At 45.6% G+C, this 22,818-nt stretch overlaps 1 protein-coding gene across 4 annotated transcripts in view; it reads left to right on the top strand.

Moving 5' to 3' along the window:
• The window catches only part of LOC147636608 (uncharacterized), a 50,933-nt gene that overhangs the window by 19,066 nt on the left and 9,049 nt on the right, over window positions 1–22,818 (top strand). For all 4 annotated transcript variants that reach the window (XM_086800051.1, XM_086800053.1, XM_086800050.1 and 1 more), the window contains 10 exons: window positions 3,097–3,193; window positions 4,663–4,771; window positions 4,880–4,918; window positions 5,025–5,108; window positions 5,547–5,608; window positions 5,799–5,901; window positions 6,001–6,168; window positions 6,333–6,401; window positions 6,513–6,569; window positions 6,722–7,000. In XM_086800051.1, the coding sequence (XP_086656177.1) occupies window positions 3,097–3,193; window positions 4,663–4,771; window positions 4,880–4,918; window positions 5,025–5,108; window positions 5,547–5,608; window positions 5,799–5,901; window positions 6,001–6,168; window positions 6,333–6,401; window positions 6,513–6,569; window positions 6,722–7,000 (1,067 nt within the window). The remainder of the gene's footprint in view (window positions 1–3,096; window positions 3,194–4,662; window positions 4,772–4,879; window positions 4,919–5,024; window positions 5,109–5,546; window positions 5,609–5,798; window positions 5,902–6,000; window positions 6,169–6,332; window positions 6,402–6,512; window positions 6,570–6,721; window positions 7,001–22,818) is intronic.

The raw sequence follows: 22,818 nt of genomic DNA, 5'->3' as shown, positions 1-22,818 counted from the left end.
TAGCACCTTGGCTCATGACGATTGCACGATGTAGCGGAGATAAGAGTGCAAGAGAGAGGGAGGGAGAAAGAAAGAAAGAATGCTGTATTAATGTCTACTAGAGGCCAAACTCGACCTATGAGACAAATCAATGTACAACTGTCAATGTCTTCTGGATGTCCAGAGAAAAAAAAAGGACAAAATGAACATGAAAGTACTGAGCTAGTGGGGGGGTGTGATGGATGGAGCACTAATGCTAGAGGCTCAGTATGCAACCTATATGCGTAGGGTATACAAGAATGCAATGCAGATTTGTCTAGCTCCAACCAGTACCATAATGGGGGTGTAATATGTGATACATAGGCGATGGTGAGGCAAAATACCTCGGAGCATAATCTCCGGGTGTGAGTGTAAGTGAGCTAGCCGCTCCTGGATATGGTGCTGATGTCAAGCCCGTATCTCTGTGATCTCCCTCTGATGTAGTCTGGGAGTCTGGTAGCCTGGTGCTCTCGGTCTCCGTCTGGCTCGGAGGTCCACAGCGCGCTGAAGTGTAACCCCCTCCTGTGTTAGGGTAGGCAGTGGGATAGATCTCTGGAAGAAATCAGTGAGCTGGAGCTGTCGCCCACCTCTCCCTGTGGTATGAGTCCATATGAGTGTCTCTCTGTGGTGGCGCTGTGTCTCTATCAAGAACTGGCCAAATCTGCGCTAGTCTGCGGACTCCATGATCCGGCGGAGTGAGGGATTTTCATTTTGATGGTGGTGTATCTCTCTCTAATGACACTATATGCTCTGCATCTGCATACATAATGTTCCTCACTCTCAACCTCCTCGTGGCATAGTCTGCATATATATCCTCTCTCCTCTGGGGATCCGTGCTGCCCTACCTGCCTCAATCTCAAGCTGGTGTGATGACACTTTGAGCTGGCCAATCGCCACTCGGGCACTGTGAGGCATGTACACATCCATGTATCCAGGTCTCTGTATGAATCCATCCGCTGAGATACGCATAAATTGATCTCTGTAGTATAGCATCTTCGGCGGTAGAGGCTGATTGAGTGTAATCCAAATCTCTTGAGTGTATCGCTGCCATAAATCCTGCCGAAGGACTCTGTTCCTCTCACTGCGAGGGAGCTGGATGTGTGGTGCATGTATATCATACTAGAAAGGTGGCAGGTGATCTATGTCGAGACCATGCTGAGTGAGCCACTGTATCATCTGTGAATAACATGATCTCCTATCTCCACTCTCTGCGAGCTGCCTGGACACCCCAAAAGCTCTATGTGAGAGTCGATCTGATGGCATATCTCTGATCCTCTGTATGAAGCAGATTGTCTGCCGATTGGGTCGCGGATACCCTTTGACTGGCCCCCACCAAGGATTGGTGTATTTGCTTTATTGAATGATGAGAAAAGACTAATTTCTATAGGCACATCTTGGCTGTAAATCTGCAGCATGTAGTACCTGACTCTTGACCTTCAAGTTCACCTTTTGCTTGGCATTCCCTTAGCTGTCCTGGCCCTTGAATACCTTCAGCACTTTGTAAATATGAGATGGTTCCAACTTTTGGTTAGCCCATGCTTCTATACTTTCTTATATGCTGGTCGGTGGGTTAATAAGCTGTCGGCCTGTTTATTTCTCTCCCACGACCTGTTTTATGTGCTGTAATAGGGGCCTTTCATATGGTGCCCACCAAGTGCTGGCCGCCCTGCTGCCTGGCTGCCTAGAGGCTGGCCGCCTACTGTGCTGGCCCTCCATGGTCTGGCTGACTGGCTGCCCATGCCTCCTAGGGCTGGCTGACTGTGCCCTATGCCCTATAAGGGCTGGCCAAACACGCTATGGGGCTTGTGGGTCACAGCCATGGCCCATGGGCTGCCCCACGTGGCCCAAGTGTTGGGTACCATGATGGCCCCTACCCTCTATGCAACTCTACATGCATCTATATGCTTCATTAGGTGCCTTGCATTTGGGGCACACCTTATCAAGACCACGTACGGGACTTGTACACTTGACCTTGGACGTTTAGAGTGGAACCCTAGCTGACTTGTCCTCCCGGATGGGGGCTCACAAGGGACTAGTCTCCACTCCAGGTCTTGCACTTGTTATATAGATATATCCACGTGTCATCCAAGTGTGGGATGCACGTGACATTAAGGAAACACATCGGCTATCCTTGTGTGCTCTCAAGGAAGCAACACCTATCCTTGTTCCAGTTCCGTGTGCCTTTGATAAGAAATGTCCTCTCTAGGGGTCATGGCAACTGTCATCCCATTATTGCACTTTTGTGAAGACTACGGTGCCCACCTAACATGCAAGCTTAGTTTTCACAATTCAGAATTTGTTTGAGAGAGAATTCTTGATGAAGGGCTCAAATTGTTTCTCAGAGCCATCCGAAGGAGACTTCTTTTACCATTCGATTCTATGATTACGTCGTTCTTGGCAGCTACTCAGGCAAGTGGTAGCTGCCTTAGGTTTGCCAGCTTTTCAGTCCAGCTGAATTGCTTGTTGGTGAGGTCCGCCTGGTTTAGCAAAAGGTACGGAGTTAGGTGTTTCCTGCACTTTTTTCAGACACAAAAGACTTGTGAGGTCTTGTAAGAATAAGGACCCTAGAGGGCAAGCTCAGTTTATTTGTATCTGGCTCAAAGCTGCTTTGATTCACAATGATGAGCCAGCAAGGGTAAAGATGCTAAGCAGAGGGATTCCGTGTGCTAAGGAACACATTCATTTTAAAAGGTATTTGATGATTCACTATGACGAGCAGGAAATGGCAAGGTCTCTAAGCAGAGAGATTTTCTGAGGTAAGGAACACACAAGATACAGTGTGCTAGGTGTAGGAGGATGTAGCATAGACTGGTCCAATAACAGTGAAGATTTAGGAGAGAATTTGCTACATGTATCCTCAGATAATTTTTTTGGTGTTTTTTAAGTGGATGATTTAAAAAACACACACACACACATTCCTCCCTTTACATGGTTGCTTTGTGAGGAGACTATTTTGTCAGTAGAAGTGTTGTCTGCTTACTTTCTTTTGGGATTACGGGGATGGCAACTTGCAAGGGGCAAGGCTGAAGGCAAACAGATGCTTTTGAATGATAATTGTTTTATGCTTTTATAATGCAGAACGAGACGAGCTTCGGCGCAATGCTGAACAGCTTTCTACTACGCAGACTGGTATCTTTGGCGGTTTGGATCTCGTGTCTCGTTTACAAGGTCGAAGGTACACATGTGCACTTGCTTTTATCATGTAATTTGGTTCAGAACGTTTGCTGATTGCCACACTAATATCTTAAAAGATCCTTCTATTAGACGAAAAAAGGCGTCTGCGACAAAACAGGCTTCAACCCTTGCAAGAGGTCAATAAACAATGAGTGAAAAAAGAGGGGTTGTCTCCCTCCTGGCTGGCTGTTCTTGGAGGGAGACTACATCCGCAGCCCGGGGGACTCGTGGCCTGTAGTGGCAAACGAGACCGGAGTCCCCTCGAGTGAGAAAAGGGACTGGGTGCCAAGTGCGAAGAAGGAAAGCAGCTTGGCACTGCTGCATCCGGTTCGAGTTGCTGGTCAACCACACCCAGTGCCCCCGGAGGGTGTAAATGGAATAGACTGGATGGTCTCCGCTTGTGAGTCTCTGCTTGTGGGGTGATGGAACCATTGATGGTCTCACTGCACTGGGCCTACCAGATGTGCCAGGTGGCAATACTGCTGATGAGCTCCCATTTGTGGTTGGCATTGGTCTTTCAGTTCCATACAGTCACTGGGTGCCACACTATTTTCTTAATCAATTAACAATGAGTTTTGTTAAAACGATTGCAAGAGTCCATCACATGAATACAATGTCCAAACAGTAATTCCAAAACATGGATTCAAGCAACATGCATCATATTCATATGTGAAATAGTGTAAACCATCACAAGCTTGATGAGACATCATAGCTCTCCTGTCAAAACTCCGAGCAAGATGAATTCCTTCCGGTTGCATAAATTCTGGCAAGATCTTCTCAAGTCATTCCTTTACACACACACGCACACACACACACACACACACACACATTATATGTGTGTATATATATGTATATGTATATATGTATGTATATTCTTTCTATCTTTAGCAGTGCATTTGCCTGCACCTCTGTGCTTATTCTTTCTATCTTTAGCGGTGCATTTACCCTATCAACTGCTTATTTGGTGTACTAATTCTTTCTATTTGCTACTTCCCTTAGTGCTAGGCTTCATTATGGCTGAGTCTGCCATGCATCTCCGGAGGTTTGATAGAAACTGAGTACGAAGGTCTTTGTGTGAATATATGCTCTTATGTGTGTGTGTGTGTGGAGTGCGTGTGTGAGAGCATATCTTGATACATAGTTCTACACCCACTATTGGGCAGTGATGACGTTAGTGGGGATGTCGTAGTATCTAGTCCATACTATGCATAATGGAGTTGATAGTTATATAGTCTTATTGGTTGACTACCATGAGTATATAACATGCACGTTCATAAAAGGTGAATTTGGGCATGTTCTTGGATTCATCTAGGTATATATATGTATGTATATATATATGTATATGCATGTATGTATATTTATATATATACGTATATTTACATAAATCAATTTATATGGAGTGCGTTTTGTTGAGTGGGAAAGGGAAAATTCATAGTTCTTCGATGCAAGTAGTTGAAATATTTGTATCAGGGCTAGCGGGTTGGAACAGGAGTTGGAAGTATGCGAACAAAAACTGAATAGTTGTCGAAAGGAGAACACCAAATTGCAAGAGGAGTTGTCAGAGGTTTACGCCATCAAGGTGAGCTTGTTCCAAAGCAAATTTTTTAACATTCTTATGATGTGCATGCAATCTTGAAATCTGAGATGCTTTTTTTTTTTTCATGCTTATGATGGCCATGGCCTGCAGAGCAAGTTTGCAGAATTATTGAAGGTAGAAGTCGAGAAGGTATGCAAAAAAGGTAGAGATTTGATTCTATATGAGGGAAGTCTGATGTTACCTATTTGAATATGTTTTTTGGGGATATCAAGAACTAGGATTGTTTTTATGGCAGAGTGCTGGTCTAGAAAAGGAAGTGAAGTTTTTCCAGAGCCGTATTGCCGCAGCTCTTTCTGACAGAGATCGATCAATATTAGAGGTGAGACGAATTCAAGTCTTTAAAGATTTAAGGGTAGGTGTTACACGCGGCCGACCTGTAGAGTATCAATCCTATCCCTAAGTACCGGACTGGTAACCACCAGGGAGTTTGGCAGTGCTATACATGGGCTAGACCAGATCGAGACCTACACACACTGTTTGCTCAGCTCACAGCTATGTGCACACCCACTCACTTACACAGGCCCTAGGCCATACTTAATAACCTCGCGTTTATGAGATTATTCTCTCTCAGATAGCCAAGTGCTAACTCAGCTACACCTTGTATGATCCTTAGAGTATTAATACTGTCCACTTGTCCGTCTTCACTCGGCTGGTCCATACAATTCTATGAAGGTTGTATCAGTAGGTTGCACATTGATGAGTTTTTAGAGTTTCTTTTATACTACTTTTTCTCACTTTTATTACTATGACAATGTAGATTGAGAGGTTTCAAAGGAAAGAAGATGGCATGATGGAGAAAATAACTGAATTACAAGACAGGTACATAGGAAAATTGAGACAGAATTTAATCTCTTCGTTAGGATATCCAAAATTGTCCCCTCTGAATCCACCTATTGAGCTGATTTTAGGCCATTAGGGAAGGATTTTGGTGCCTATTTGATGGACCAAACTTGTTCATGTCTATGGTTTCTGTCAACTCTTCTGATGGCTTTTCTCGCTAATTGTTTAGATTGGATCAGATAACATCAGAGCACACTGAAGCAAAGAGTCTGTGTGTGGGTTTCCAGAAAGATTTGAAAAAATCCAAGGAAGAAAATGACCTTTGTAGGAAGGTACGACTGATGCAATGATATCATACACCCAAAAAGGCTCATTTCATGATCTATATTACTCATTTTGGTTACAGTAGAATTGGATTTTTTACGTTGTAGGTGGTTGAGAGATTCTGGAGAGTGCGAGACCAAGCCAGTGGACCTTGTGATGCTGAACAAATCCAGGATAGGGCTGCTATCCTGCTGCAAGATTTAGAAGGTTTGTGGAGCTATGGAGAAATGAATAAAAACTTACATGATCAAGCCAAACAGGCCACAGACAAACTGGTAGGTGACTACGTTTTTTACGCCTTGAGCAGCTAGGGATTTCCCTACCTAAAGAACCCTATTCTTTTACTTTACTTTTTGGCTAGGCATACTCTGATATCACTGCAAGGGCTGTTGTCTCAAAAGGGATATTTTCTTATCGCTGCCCTTTTTTCCCGATACAGGCTGTGGTGCAAGAGGAGTTTCAGTTTCGCTGTGCCTCCTTGGAAAAACTTCAGGCACTCTTTGAAGAGGTAGTTAACGTTTCAGTGTTGTGGCTCTTGCTCTCTCAGATCCTTTCAATAAGCTCTTTCTGATGAGTAACAGGGATCCTTAATTCCCTATTTTATGCTTTCTGTGGACAGGAAAACTATGCACGAATGCAGGCTGAGGATGCACTTTCTCATTGCAGACAGCGGCTGGTATAAATGCTTAGTAATTTCTAGATCCATGTTACGATTAGGAGGGATATATGGGCTTAAATTTCGATGTGGGATGTTATTTACATGGTATCAGTCATTCTTTTGAAGAAGGATCACTTTTACGGCAGCATCTTATATCCTGGTCCTTGCAGTCTTGTTTGGCAGAGCTTGTTGATACTGAGCTTCAGCAGCTGAGTTTAGCCAAAGCAAGCTTGAAAGAAGAGGTTGCTTTCTTCCTTCTCAAGGAAAAGAACTGGATTCTGTCTTTACCGGAAGCTTGGCAACATCTTACAAACAAGGAGGGGACCCAAAGCTTGGAGTTTGGGCAAAGTAACAACTGTGATGAAGCTAAGTGGGATATTGTGCAACAAGATTTGGAAGAAACTAGTCAAGCTGATACCAAATCCTCTTGCAGTAAAGCAACTTCTGAGGTATGTATGTGGTAAACCAAGATGATCGATCCTGGTAAAAGGGTACTTGTTCTTGTCTCTAAAGCACTGAAAGATTCCTTTAGTCTAGGGAGCACCTTTTGAATCATGTTAAAACTCTCTCTTTCTCTCACGCACGCACATGGAGGAGGTCCCCCCAAATGAGGGGTAAAGGTATCAGCTGTGGGGGAGCCTTCCATGGCCTGTTGCTTGCAGCTTGTCGTCTAATCTAGTCCAACCCAGATGCCTTCCAGATCCAACCTCCCGGCTCAGCCAAGCCTAACCCGGCCCTGCTCCATTCCAGCACCTTTTGTCTACAGCTCGGTCTGTTTTAGCCCAGCTGTGCAGCATGCCTGGCTCTGTTCTAGCAACTTCATTTAAGTTCTCCACTTAAATCCGGCGCTCCAACTGTTAGCTGGACCAGCCACATTCCCACCACAACTCCAGTTTCTCGACCATGTTCACCACAGTGAGGACTAGCAGTTTGCATTCCAGCCATCTCAACCTCAGCTTCGAGCCACGCCCTCCCTCTCACCCCGCCTAAGAGGTGTGATTAAAAGGAACAGACTTCCTCGTGGGAAAAAAAAATCAACCTCGCAAAAGAAAAGGTACCTTATCAACACTAGTTAAGAGTGGGTTCACACACATTTTTCCCAGCATGCTGAAGCTGTCCTTAGTGGCCGTCGCGTCTGCGTCACCAAGAACGCCTCCGATCACCCGATAAAAAGAGTGGTCCATTTACCTGTGTATGATCTTTGAGCCCCTTAGGCAGCCCAATTCTGCAATTAGGCCTGGTGGGATTTAGCATCCTTGAACTTCAAGAGGAGAGGCCAAAATCAACCTCACAAAAGAAAAGGTACCTTATCTACAATAGTTAAGAGTGGGTTCACATGCATTTTTCCCAGCATGCTGAAGCTGTCCTTAGTGGCCGCCGCGTCTGCGTCACACCAAGAACCCCTCCGATCACTTGATAAAAAGAGTTTGAGCCCCTTAGGCAGCCCGTTTCTGCAAGTAGGCCTGGTGGGATTGAGCATCCTTTAACTTAAGGAGGAGAGGCCTGCTTGCCAAACGTCAATGAAGGGCATGCATTCCATGCCCATTTGTCGGCAAATCGGTGAGGGGAGGTCCCCGCTGAGGGCAGCCCTGTAATGTGCTCTGTTTTGTCTAGGCTTTTCTTCACCAAGCGTAGCTGTCATGTTGACATTTGTGTTTGTGGGTGGGTTTTGTTTTTTGACAACTTCCCTCCATTGGGAGGTTGCATCCAAGGTCCTTTCGCAAACTTGTGTTCTCACTGCTCAGACTTGATTTGGGAGGTGGTGACCTGTATACTGTCGTGGAACTGGCATTGGCCTCCTTGAGCTGAATCACCTCGAATCTGAGGGCTTCCTGCTTGGATTCCACTTCCTCTTTCTGAGGGCTTCCTGCTTGGATTCCACTTCCTCTGTTTTCTCGTTGCCATTGAGGGAGGCAATCATCATTTTGAGGTCTGCCAGGGTCCCCTCGTGGTGCTCCGTCAACTTTGTGAGCTCTAGGGATTTCCTCAGCTCAGCTATTTTTCTGTCATGTTGCTCCTCTTGGAATGTCAAGATGTCTCAGATGATGATGAGGCCCTTGCGTGCATACCCCCCCATCGGGCTGTTAGTCTTTTCTGGGTGTGCTGATGTGGGCCTCTATTTAATCCAGTATGTCTGTCAGTTTGCCGCAGAGGCGGTTTCAATTGGTGGAGGGAGTCATGGTCTCACAAACATAGCGGATTGCCTGGGGCGCACAGAGGAGAGAGAGGGGAAGGTGGACTGGGCAGCACAGAAGCCACAGAAAAGGAGCAGCGAAGAGAGAGAAAGAGGTAGGAGGGAGGAAGAAGGGAGAAAGAGAGAGAAAGAAAGATATATGAACGTCTACAAAAGTCCTCAAGGGTCTATGAGACCAACAAATAGTAGTGCGTCGCCATGAGAAATACTAAATAGTTGATCATGTGAAAAAAACAAAACTGGAAAGGTTAAGAAAACCAAATAAACTGGCTACTAAATGTGGAATGGAAAAGAGGTGATGTCACAAGGCTCAGCTAATGATGCCATCCTTCACCAGCACAAATTGGAGGGCTGTAGTGATCTCTCTCTCCTGTGATGGGAGCATGTCAAAGAAGAAGGTCCTGGATCTGCAGTTGATGGGTAGAAGGTCGGGATACCCGGACGTCTGGCCCTCAGAATGGATTTTGCTCTCTCTGTGGTGACCTCCCGTGTGTGTGGGGCCAGAGGATTGCGTGTCCGGTGGCAACCTCTGAAGTAGGCAGGTGTGAGCTAAAAAAATCTGTAATGGAGGTGTGAGGGATCTCGCTGGTTCTGTCTCTCAGAGTGCTGTCTGGGCATCACCTATATGTGACAGCAGAGCTCCAAGAAATACATATGCCCAAACGTCTCTGTTCCTCGTACTGCATGATGTGTGAAAGGGGGCTGAATCTGTCTCGGAAAGGACAATGGAATCTCCCTCCAATCTCATAATAGGATGGACATTTGAACAAGTAGCACTCCTCATCCTCCACATTCCCTGTGGTGCATACTGTACATATCCATGCCTCTTGTGGGATGCCCTCTGCTCTACTAGACTCGAGCCTAAGACGGTCAGAAGATACCCTCAGGTGACCAATCGCTATCTGCATGGTGTGTGACATGTGCCTCTGTAAGTAACCTCGGTTCTCAATGAATCTCCTAGAAAGTGGTGTGTAAAACTTCGGTTTCGTGGTGAGCTTCAGCGTGGACACCTGTATCCGGCTTGTGTAAAGTCCTAGCAAGTCCAGCCAAAAAAGATGGTTGATCTCTTTCTGTGAGAGATCCAAAAACAGGGAATCAAGGATGTATTGGGAGGGAGGGAGACGATCTATTTGAAGGCCATGTGTGACGCACCTCACCTTCGTACAGGCTGTGGCAGAGCGTACACACCTCTGGGCATCATGCGAAGGCTGCGGCAGTTAATTCTAGCCACACAGGTGGTACATGGCAATGCCATGTGGCAGGCGCCCATGCCACGTGTCAGTCAGACAGGCACAAGCAAGTCGGCCAGGCCAAAATGGTTGTGGGCTGTCCTCTGGAGCAGACGGACAGCAAATATGCTGGCCGACGAGCACATTAATGCACACACACACACACACACACACACACACGTATTGGAAAATTGTCATTTCCACCTTCGGTTTCTTAGCGCTAGTCTTTCTACAGAGTGTTTTCTCTATTGAGCATGGGCTGGCCAGGGAGATCTTCAGCAGTTTGGGCTGCGAGTTGGCATCTTCTCTTTTAGCTATCATTTGTACTTGAATTTGAGTTGTAATAATTCTTCTTGTACATCATACAGAACAATAGCCACACTGGTGGCCTATAATGCCAAGTGAGGTCACTGGCAATGTCCGAGAGGAAGGGACCCTTCTGTGAGGTGCAGAGGAAGGCCTCTTGACGTCTCCGCATCCGAATCTCCCTAAAGCTGAAGTAGAAGTAGGCCATTTTGGGTGTCACATGCACCCATGCACTGTGGTACATGGTAACAAACTGGCTGATCAACAGTGGAAGAATCATGTACAGAAGTAGTACCTTTCAGGATATTTTGTCGTATGCCGTGACCCCTTTGAGAGCCCCAGTCTGGGTCATGTCAGGCACGAGCTACACAGGTCAGTCTCCTAGCCATAGAGGCCTGCCAGGTTAGTGCTATTAACCTACTTTGGAGAATTCAGCAAGTAATCATCATGTAGGTGCATGTAGATGTCAACATTAGGAATAGAAGTCTTTAAAGCATGTTAGTTGCATTCATGTAGCAGGGGCCAGCCCCAAGGTCTACCCAAGAGGGACAGCCTTGCTAGGGGTAGAAACACCCTTAGCCATCATGTAGACCTAGTCGGCAGCCATCTCTGTGGAGTGAGCAGCAGTCGGCAGTTGTTGGTAACAGTCGGCCAGCAGCCTCATGACTTGTTCAGCAGGGTCTGAAGTGAGTTGGTCAGCAGCCAAGGCATCACGACTGCTTACAGCATTTAATGCTACTTATCTTAGTCGTGGTCAGTATTTAAAACAGGTCGACAGCCTTTATGCTAGCCAACTTGCTCCCTATGGACATATAAAAAGGCTAGCCATTCCTAGTCCATAAATCATTAGAAGACAAATCAAGTTATCAAGCAAAACAGTCAAGCATGTGTCCGTAGGCCTCAGCCTTCGCATACTTACAGCATTCTTGTGCTTGCAGCCCAACAGCGCAAGGCAAATGAAGCTCAATCTCTTCCAGAGTTTTCAGCACACCAACCCTCAGTCTCGGGCTAGTGTATTCGCTCGAAGATAGCTTCACAGTTGCCTATAGCTTATGCACATTTTTGCCCAACGTTTGGTCGCTTTGTCCTTGCGTTTGGCGGTTAGTTAGTCAGTTTGTCTACTTAGTCTTGTGGACACAATTCAGCTTGTATTCGGTTCTCCAGAAGAAATAAAGCAAATACTCTTGCTTGTAGAAAAGAGAGGGGGGGGGGGCGGGCTTCAATGGGTAATTTGGGACCCCATCTGGTGTCGTCTTGACTACATTTACTAGATTCATGTATGCTGTTTAAAGGATTCTCAGGTTTAAAGGCCTCGTTGTCTCACATGGTCCTAGCTTGGCGTATACTACATTGGTATCAGAGCTTGGGACGTGATTCAACCCGGCAACCTAGGGTGAGAGTATCCTGTGGATGGTAAAGCTGAGATCGGGAAAAACCACTCGCCCATCCACCATGGCATCAAGCTCCGAATCACTAAAAAAGAAGAACCATTCGAAGAAACGCTTCCACAAAATGAAGACGAAGACAACCAAAAGTTAAAGGAGCAGACAAAGGAACTCAAGATGAAACTTGAAAGAGTCCAAATGGAAAATCCAAATGGAAAAAAACCTGGTAGAATTACAGGCAACGTTGGCCCAGCAAGAGACACCCAAAGAACAAAGTTCCTCAATGGAACAATGGTGTCGATGGATGACTGAAAAAGAAGAGTGAGACCATGAAGCAATACTGGCCGAACAGCTGGCAGAGAAAGCCAAACGCAAGGCCAAAGAGGAGCGATTGCGAGCAGAGCTCGAAAGCGAAGGCAAACCACGAGCAATAGGCCCAAGAAGACTTGAGGGACCGGTTCCAACAGACACTCCGAACTTTGGTAACTTCTTTCCACCTTTCTCAGTCCTCCACATTCCCAGCCATAGCCACGACAACCGTCATCCAAGCCTCACCGAACTTCACCAAGTACGACGGCAAGTGCGATCATTTGGTTGTGACCCAATTCATTCACCAGTTTGTTGCCCATTTTTCACTCTCCAAGATCAGAGATACCTAAGACAAAGTCCATCTAGTGGCTCCACACCTGACGGGTGATGCAGTCACCTGGTGGCAACATTGGTCCCGTTTGCACATAGATTCTTACAATGGCTTACCGGACTATGATTAGGACACCTTTGTATCTGATCTGAAGACTAAGTTTCTACCTCCGTAGTATATGCCGAATCTTGAAGACGAGTTCTACAAACTCACCTAGAACGGTTCCCCTGTGCTCACCTACTCCATCACATCAGCTCAACAGTTGGGGAAGTCTGAGGAGGAGAAGCTGAAGTAGTTCATTCGAGAATTGGATCCAAACATTCGGTTTCCCGTTTGAAATTTTGGACCCTAGAGTTATTATAGGGCTTTGACTCTTGCGCATAACCATGAGATATGCTCAATGGAGGCAAGCCCAAGACCGCTCTAGTCACCCCCTAGTCTCAGTGCGGCAGACATAGACCACCCAACAGAACCATGCACCTAACCAACTGTCACCAGCCTCGACATTTCCCAGTATGAAAGGGGTTTGGTGGACTCCAGGATATTTGGAAAGTACAAGCTTTGGGAATGGGGGATTATCCTAGAATACAAAGAACCACACTCTTAAAATTTAGGAGAGTTGCTATTTTTGGCCCGACTCCGATGGAAATTCTGTTGCAAAGTGCCTATGACAGAATGTCTACTAGTTGGTATATTTTTAAAGGTAAAGATTATGGGAGAAACCATCTCTTAGATTGGGACATGTGGCAAGAAAGTGGATCAAAGTGAGACAAGTGGCCTCACACTTGTCAGAAAGTGGATCAAAGTGAGACAAGTGGCCTCACACTTGTCACTCCAGCTATTGTGTGGCTCTCCACTTGTCATTGTAGCCTTCTCTTGCCATTTTAGCACATGGGAGGCCCAAATCTATAAATTGGAGCCCTCTCTCTTCATTAATGGAGGCTCTGTTGCTGCACACTAGCCTCTACCACTGTTACAGGTTGCCCTAATGATGGCTACTCTCTTTCTCTCTCTCTTGAAGGCTGCCCATGAAGAATACCGATTGTTTGGGACTGTTTTGGAGGCTTCCATCGCGAAGAAATACTGAAGGCAAGGGTATTTAATCATTTATTATGATATCTAGCCATTGTACTTGTTGTACCAGTCCTTGTACCTACTGTACGAGCAACTGTACACTGGCTGTACCAGTCCTTGTACTTGTACTTGCTGTACCAACCATTGTACTTGCTGTACCAGCCACTGTACCTATTGTACCAGCCATTGTACGTGTTGTACCAATATTTGTACTTGCTGTATCGGCTATACCAGCCATTGTACTTATTGTACCGGCTGAATGGAGAGTTGTACTTGTTGTACCAACTCTATTGCATGAAGACCCGTGGTTTTTGGAGAAGAATCAGTACCCACACGGAGGTATATGGATTATATTGTTGGTTCGGCATTTCTACAACCTGTGTTCTGGCTTGGTAGCCTTGTGTTGGGCTGTGTTATGGCATTTGTATATGGATAATCCGGCATCTCCCGTGGGGAGAGTAATAAAATACTCCAAGGGGGGGGGTCGGCCCATTCCAGCCTCTATGCGGTGTCACAGTTGCAAGCTCCATTTTCAGCATTTGTGGATGTTTTGTCCAGCTGTATGTTTTATGCAAAGTGATGATGGATATGTGTTAAGGCTGTGGCCATGTTTAAATGTTTTAATATGCATTGATGGTATCAACAAGTGTGTCAAAGGCCCTAGTTCCCCTGGGCGTAGCGAGTTACATTGGTATCAGAGCATAGGCTTCCTTTTATCAATAAGGAAGAGAAAAGATCTCAAGTATGGATTTATTTATCTTTATGCCATATTAGAATCACTTTCTCCCCATACAGAGGCCAAGAGGTTCATTGTTCATCTCACCATGCATGTGGATTCATGTTGGGATTGTGAGAGGGCAATTCAATGAACACTCCACCATACATGTGGATTTGTGTTGCGATTGTGGAGTGAATGTTTCATTGTTTCCACACCATGCTTGTTGATCGGAGTTGGGATTGTATGGGAGAACATGGGAACTGTTGGGATTGGGAGAAAGGATTGCCAGAAGTATGGAGAACCAACTTTTCTATCACCATGGTTTGTGCTCTTGAATGGCACCAGTTTGTGTGCATAGTACATGTTTCTATGCGAGGCACTAGTTTCTTGTGCATGGCACTTATTTAAGTGTCTTAGCACCTGGTTGGTGATTTTCATTGGCATATGATTATCTCATCGATATTGGTGATTGAGACACAATTGGCTCTTGTACCTGTGTCTAGCATATCTTCCATGGAATTCTCGCCCATTTATTTTGGGACATGATTTTGATATTGGTATTATGGAGACTTATTTAGTCCCACCCATTTCTTTGGGACATGGATTCTTCAGTTATATTGGATTTTTGAGACTGTCTTGTCTCGTCCACTTGATGGGACATGACTATATCTTGAATATATGGCTTGAAGCTTAAAGTTGCGGACAACTTTTAAGAAGCTGGGGAGGATGTCACTAGTCTCAACATTTCCCAGTATGAAAGGGGTCTGGTGGACTGTAGGATGTCTAAATATTTGGAAAGTACAAGCTTTGGAAATGGGGGATTATCTCAGAATACAAAGGACCACACTCCTAAAATTTAGGAGAGTTGCTATTTTTGGCTCGACTCCGATGGAAATTCTGTTCGCGTCATCACATCTCGAATTGAGCAGATACCAAGAGTTGGCAAAGTGCCTATGACAGAATGTCTACTAGTTGGGATATTTTTAGAGGTAAAGATTATGGGAGATCCTATCTCTTAGATTGGGGCATGTGGCAAGAAAGTGGATCAAAGTGAGACAAGTGGCCTCACACTTGTCACTCCAGCTATTGTGTGGCTCTCCACTTGTCATTGTAGCCTTCTCTTGCCATTTTAGCACATGGGAGGCCCAAATCTATAAATTGGAGCCCTCTCTCTTCATTAACGGAGGCTCTCTTGCTGCACACTAGCCTCTGTCATTGTTACAGGTTGCCCTAATGATGGCTACTCTCTTTCTCTCTCTCTTGAAGGCTGCCCATGAAGAATACCGATTGTTTGGTCTTGTTTTGGAGGCTTCCATCGCGAAGAAATACTGAAGGCAAGGGTATTTAATCATTTATTATGATTTCTAGTCATTGTACTTGTTGTACCAGTCCTTGTACCTGTTATACCAGCAATTGTACTGGCTGTACCAATCCTTGTACTTGTTGTACTGGTTGTACTAGCTTTTGTACTTGTTGTACCAATCACTGTACTTATACTAGTCACTGTACCTGTTGTACCAAAATTTATACTTGTTGTATCGGCTATACCAGCCATTGTACTTGTTGTACCGACTGAATGGAGAGTTGTACTTGCTGTACCAACTCTATTGCATGAAGACCCGTGGTTTTTGGGGAAGAATTAGTACCCACACGGAGGTATATGGATTATATTGCTGGTTCCGCATTTCTACAGCCTGTGTTCCAGCTTGGTAGCCTTGTGTTGGGCTGTGTTATGGCATTTGTATATGGATAATCCGGCATCTCCCGTGGGGAGAGTAAGGCCCTCAAAGCTTGTACATGATATTATTCTCCTTGGGAAATAAAATACTCCAAGGGGGGGGGGGGTCGGCCCATTCCGGCCTCTATGCGGTGTCACATGTGCAAGCTCCATTTTCAACATTTGTGGACGTTTTGTCCAGCTTTATGTTTTATGCAAAGTGATGATGGATATATGTTAAGGTTGTGGCCATGTTTAAATGTTTTAATATGCATTGATGGTATCAACGAGTGTGTCAAAGGTCCTAGTCCCCCCGGGCGTCACGAGTTACACCAATAGTCAGGTAAGGGGGCTCCCAACAACAAAGACTAGAAGAAGAAGGGCTAGAATAGCTCTTCTACTAGGAAGGAGCGGCAAGATGGACCTAAGAAGACCCCTGAAGAAAAGATCAAGGAGGGCCTTACTAGAGGATTCTTACAGTCAGATGAGAAGGGGCGGTACTTCAAAGAGAACCGTTGTTTATTTTGCCACCACACGGGACTTGCGGATTGTTCCAAATGGCAAGCGGAAAAAGGCAAACAACCAGCCTCCATAGTGGCTAGCGCCGTAGACCCCCTCCACCCCCGGCCTCAACCACCAATGCTGTCCAGCTCTTGCTCACTTTGAATGTGGTACTCGCAGTGGTATTCGATGATAAGCAAGAGGGTGGAGTTGAGAGGCTTCAGAAAGGACTTATGAGAGCTTATGGCAGAAGGAAGGGGCAACAATTTGTTCTTTTCGACATGGCAGTTCAGAAGATGCCATCTCTGCGCAGTTGGCGACCAAGATGAAATGTGTCCTAGTGCCTTATCATTTGGACATGGATGGGTTCACTCCTGGCCTACGTACCCATATCACCCAGAAAGCTCAGTAGTTTGCCTTCACAGTCCAGAAGGCTCAGTTTTAGAGGGATTTCATTGTCTCGCCTCCCCTCGAGTGCGACATGATCCTTGGGATTCATTGGTTCCGCCAGTATGTGCCGATTTCTAATTGGAGACTGTCACGTGCACACCCATGAGGTGTACAAGTGGCATGGCATCATCAAGCATTAATCAGGACATCTAAGTATTATTCAGGCATATATCAGCATAAGCATGTATATGGGGGTGTTTCAGCACCAACATCAGTACCTTAGTCTTCATGAGCATGTAAGGCATTCATTTACATCAGGTTGGGACTGTTAGCACCAGCCGACAGCACATTATGACCAGCCGACAGCATGGTATGGGCAGCCGAGAGCAGTTAGGCATTTATGGCAACTCGTGAGCATCTGGGGGGCTGGTCGGCCAGGGTGCAGCCCCCCAGATGCTCACGACTTGCCATAAATGCCTATCTGCTGTCGGCTGCCCATACCATGCTGTCGGCTGGTCATAATGTGCTGTCGGCTGGTGCTAACAGTCCCGACCTGATGCAAATGAATGCCTTACATGCTCATGAAGACTAAGGTACTGATGCTGGTGCTGAAACACCCCCATATAGTGTCAATGCAATGCAGCTATATTAGACGAATGGGTTACAATGAGATCTAAATAGATCGATCTATGATGCTGTCCTAGATGAAGATCCTTCTCGGGATGAGATGGATGGGCTGAATGCTGAAGATGAGGACTGTTCCTTGCTCTAATGCTGAGGTCCACCCTTCGATGCCGGCTTCCCTCTATGTAGGAGGAATGACGACTTATATGCTGAATATGCTGCCTATGATGCTGAATATGCTGATTTGATGACTATCTGCTGGATGAACTGCTGTCCCACTGACTTTCCCTTGTCTCTTGGGAAGGAAACGCTGAAGGGAATGCTTGGAACTGATGCGATGCTGTCTGTATGCTGAAAACGCTGATGGACTGATGCTGAACTGATGCTCTCCTTGTTGCTTGGGAAGGAAACGTTGAGGAGATGGATGATCTATGCGCTGAACTGAGATCTGATGGACTGAATGAATGCGCTTCTTATATATATGTGGGAATGATGCTGGCCGCCAGCCCTGGTTGCCTGGGAAGGAAACGCTGAGGAGATGGATGATCTGCATCATTCCCACATATATATAAGAAGCGCATTCATTCAGTCCATCAGACCTCAGTTCAGCGCATAGATCATCCATCTCCTCAGCGTTTCCTTCCCAGGCAACCAGGAGAGAATCAGTTCAGCATTAGTCCATCAGCGTTTTCAGCATACAGACAGCATCGCATCAGTTCCAAGCATTCCCTTCAGCGTTTCTTTCCCAGGAGACAAGGGAAAGTCAGTGGGACAGCAGTTCATCCAGTAGATAGTCATCAAATCAGCATATTCAGCATCATAGGCAGCATATTCAGCATATAAGTCATCATTCCTACCTCCTACATAGAGGGAAGCAGGCATCAAAGGGTGGACCTCAGCATTGGAGCAAGGAACAGTCCTCATCTTCAGCATTCAGTCCATCCATCTCATCCCGAGAAGGATCTTCATCTAGGACAGCATCATAGATCTATTTAGATCTCATTGTAACCCATTCATCTAATATAGCTGCATTGCATTGCATTGCATTGACACTATTTGTCTATCTCTTAAGCATCATTAAGTGAAATTTAGTTAACCTAAGGTTGTGTTTACGACGGTCAATCCCTCACATGTCACAAAGACGGGACGCCTTCACAATCGTCAAAGGTTTGCCTGAGCCTACTATCATTCGTGGGGATCGGAGCATTCAGGTTTTTGCTCATTTCTCACCTCCAGGCCAGTAGAGCTATTAGAAAGGGAGCTGAGTGTGCAATGATCTAGGTCCGTACATAGCAAATATCGACATCCACCGCGACTCCATTAGAGCCATAGATGACAAGCCTCCTCCGACAGTTTTAGGACATCATGTTGAGGGATGATCTTTCACCCAGACCCCACCCTATTGAAGACCATCGTATCAATTTGGTACCTAGAGCTGAGCCACCTAGTACGTTTCCGTATCGTCCTTCCAAGGCGTTGGAAGTTGAGTTGGAGACGCAACTAGTGTAGTTGCTTAGGTTTGGTTTCATCAGGCCTTGATCTTGTCCATTTGTTGCACCGATTCTTTTTGTGCAGAAGAAAGATAAGACCGCACGTCTTTGTGTGGGTTACCGAGCCTTGAACAAGTTGACATTCAAGAACAAGTTTCCCATGCCAAGGATAGAGTATATCCTTGAAAGACTCCACAGTGCTAACTTCTAAGTACTTCACCAAGATCGACCTCAAAAGTGGCTATCATCAAGTCAGAATCTTCGAAGCCAATATCCCAAAGACGGCCTTTCGAACAGAACGAGGTCATTACGAGTTTGTGGTCATGCCGTTTGGTTTGACCAATGCACCGGAGACATTCAAGATGATGTCTAGAGTCTTCGTCGTACTCATCGGTATATATCTATTCATTTTTTTGGATGACATTCTTATTTTTTTTGCCACTGCAATGGAGCACGAGAAGGATGTGCAGAAGGTCTTGCATATTAAAATTGGATGACATTCTTATTTTTCTTGCCACTGCAATACAGCACGAGAAGGATGTGCAGAAGGTCTTGCGGATTTTGCGAGAGAACAAACTCTACATCAATGCAAAAAAGAGCATATTTGGAGTTCAAGAAGTCTAGTACCTGGGCTACGTGATTGGTTCCGATGGCATTCGCCTTGATCCTGAGAAGATAAAGGCAAACCTCTTGGGACGTTCCGAAGACAGCCTAAGAGATACGATCCTTCATGGGTCTTTGCCAAGTGTATGGTTCGCATATGGATCGGTTTTCTAACCTTGCAGTCCCATTGATAGATTTACTCAAGGAAGTGAAAACACGAAGACAAAAGGTTTCAGTCACAGAAAAGGCTTTAGAGGCGTTATTTGCTCTGCAAAAGGTAGCTTCCGAAGCACCAGTTCTTAACATCATGGGATGATCCCTTCGAGGTGATCACCGATGCTAGTAAAATCTCGCCATTGGAGCAGTTTTGCAACAAGAAGGAAGACCCATGTCATATTACAACAGGAAGTTGATTGATGCAGAAAAAATTATTCCGTCTATGACAAAGAGTCCTGGGTGATCACAGCCTTGAAATAGTGGAAATCTTTTCTTTATGGAAGGGAATTTATTATGAGGACAGACCACCAGACCTTGAAATGGTTGCAAACTATGCCAAGTGCCTAGTGGAGTGATAGATTCCACTGGTGGAGTCAGTTGTTTCAACAATTTGGCGGAATTATGGAGTATGTATTGGGTAAGCACAACCCTCTAGCAGATGCTCTTAGTCGAAAAGGTAGTATTCAGACAGTCTAGGAGTCCACTGTGTTGGAGATACAAAAGGCAAGGACTTAGACTGTATGCAGATTGTCTAGAATTTGGAACTCCTTACAGTATGGCCCTTTATTCAGAACCGGGCCATTATACCACTAAGGACGGTTGGCTCATTTACAAGGGTCGACTATGTGTCCTCAGGGAGAAGAGACCGGCACTCCTCCATAATGCCCATGATTCACTTATTGGTGGTCATCGCGGGATCAACAGGACTTTGGAGAAGTTAGAAAGATCGTTTTATTGGCCAAAGATGGACAGGGATGTATACCACTATGTTTCCGCATGTTCCATATGTCAGAAAGTGAAAGTATCTCACACCAAACAGGCAGGGTTGCTTCAACCATTGCCCATTCCCGAGGGTCCTTTCACGACATTTCGATGGATTTCGTTGGACCACTTCCTACATCTACTGGATCTCGGAATACTTAGTGTATGACGATAGTTGACCGATTCCGTAAATTTTGTATGCTTATACCATGCAAACAGACGGCCACATCAGAAGATATATAGCTCGGCTCTTTCTCCGGCATTGGTATCCAGTTTGTGTTTGCCACGGACCATTACTTCAGATTGGGATCCGAAGTTTACATCGAGAACTTTGGTACCAAATTGCAATTGTCTAGTGCATTCCATCCCCAGAGCGATGGCCAAACTGAGATTTACGACCAGTTGGCTTTCGATGTGCTTAAAGCGTACTGCCATGATCAGCAGTCGAAGTGGGAGCTTCATCTCTCGTTAGTATAGGTGATTTTCAACGACACCATCTCATCAAGTGTTGTTAGAACTCCGTATGAGGCAGCCTTTGGTCGAAGATTTTCATCTCTTCTCACGTAAATGATATCTCCTTCCTTGGAAGCCAACAAGACGTCAGAAACATTTTCAGCCATCATTGAGTCAGTCAAAGAGCGTCTTACCAAAGCTCATGAGGCTTACTCTAGACAGGCAAATAAGTCAAGGAGAGACGTCAACTTCAAAGATGGTGAACGGGTATGCTTAAGCATCATGAAGCAAAGACTCAAGCAAGTGGGCAAGCGCTGTCCAAAGTTGTCATTTAGGAGTTTTGGTCCTTTTTCCATTATAAAGAAGTTAAGCGATGTCACCATGCAACTCAAATTGCCAGATAGTTGGACGATGCACAATGTCTTCCACATCTCTTGGTTAAAGCCTTATATTGGTCCTTCATTGTAGAATGTTCAAGAAGAGCAGCAACCAGAAATGGTTGTTGAAGTAGAAGTGATAGAGCTCGAAGAGATCCTTCTACGTCGTGTGAAGCACGGTTCCGGATGACAACTTCGCCAATTTTATACCAAGTTTAAAGGTTGAGGGACCCATGAAGCGGTTTGGCTAGATGAATAATTCTTCCTCGAGTATCCACAGTAATTGGCGGACTACCTCGAAGCCATGAACTTGCCGCCAAGCTAAACAGGAGGGAATGTCACGTGCACCCATGCACTGTGGTACACGGTGACAAACTGGCTCATCAACAGTGCAAGAATCATGTGCAGAGGTAGTACCCTCTAGGATATTTTGTCGTATGCAGTAACCCCTTTGTGAGCCCCAATTTGGGGACCGGGACATGTCAGGCACGAGCTACACAAGTTGGTCTCCAAGCCATAGAGGTTTGTCATGTCAGTCTCTTAACCCACTTTGGAGAATTCAGCAAGTAATCATCATGTAGGTGCATGTAGATATTAGCCTTAGGAATAGAAGTCTTTAAAGCATGTTAGTTGCATTCATGTAGCAGGGGCTAGCTCCAAGGCCTTGTCAAATCCCCATATGATCTCCTTGTGGAACACTCCTGGTACATGACTCGAAACCTGCAAACAAAACAAACAAACAAGAAGGGGGTGCAGGCCTGACTCACCTCCCAACCACGACAGCCGTGGGCAAGCCCACATGTCCCCACCGAGCCACGAGCTGAGCTAACTAGATGGACGTACCGACCAATTTCTACCTCGTGACGTCCCATACCACCATGAAGCTACCCTTGCAGCCTCGAGACTGTTGCGGGCCTCGGTTGCATGAAGCAGGTGCACGTCTGCACTAGATCCAGGCTCTTGACCATAGAGCTCTCACAAAGTCACGCGAGACTCTATATCCCTAATGACTAACCTTGGCCACCCTTTTATAGACTCTTGGCCAATCATCGGGCGTCCACACTTGGGTGCCCGCTCGTTCATACTTGGGTGCCGGTCCGTTAGTCTATCCCTAACTCAGGTCGCCAATAGCCTGCCTAGCTCCAAGCTTCCCCAAACCTCGAAGCTAGTCTTGTGTGCGTGTAGCACACGGTAGATATACACTGTGCACATGACATACTCCCCTTACTCTAAGAGCCCACTAAAAAGCTAGGGTAATCTCTCTGAAGAGTAGTCAATGTCTCCCATGTAGCGTCCTCCTCAACACGATCCTTCCACTTGATCTTGTATTCCGTGATAAGCGTATTACACAATCTTCTTTCACGAAATCCAAGAATCTTTTCAGGTTCGTGTGGAACAAATGTCAAGTTTCGACATCTATGATTTCTTGAGGAGTAACTAACTGGTCTGTTCCACCCAGTACTGCCTTAAGTCTACTGACATGAAATACAGGATGAACTTTCACATGAGAAGGCAAATCCAATTCATATGCAATTGAACCAATCCGTCGTGTAATATGAAATGGTCCACAGTATCTAGGGGATAATTT

Source organism: Cibotium barometz, chromosome 7 (genome assembly GCF_041138505.1).
Source record: "Cibotium barometz isolate CiBa-2024 chromosome 7, ASM4113850v1, whole genome shotgun sequence".
NCBI lineage: Eukaryota > Viridiplantae > Streptophyta > Polypodiopsida > Cyatheales > Cibotiaceae > Cibotium > Cibotium barometz.
This window is presented reverse-complemented; position numbering and strand designations above follow the sequence as displayed.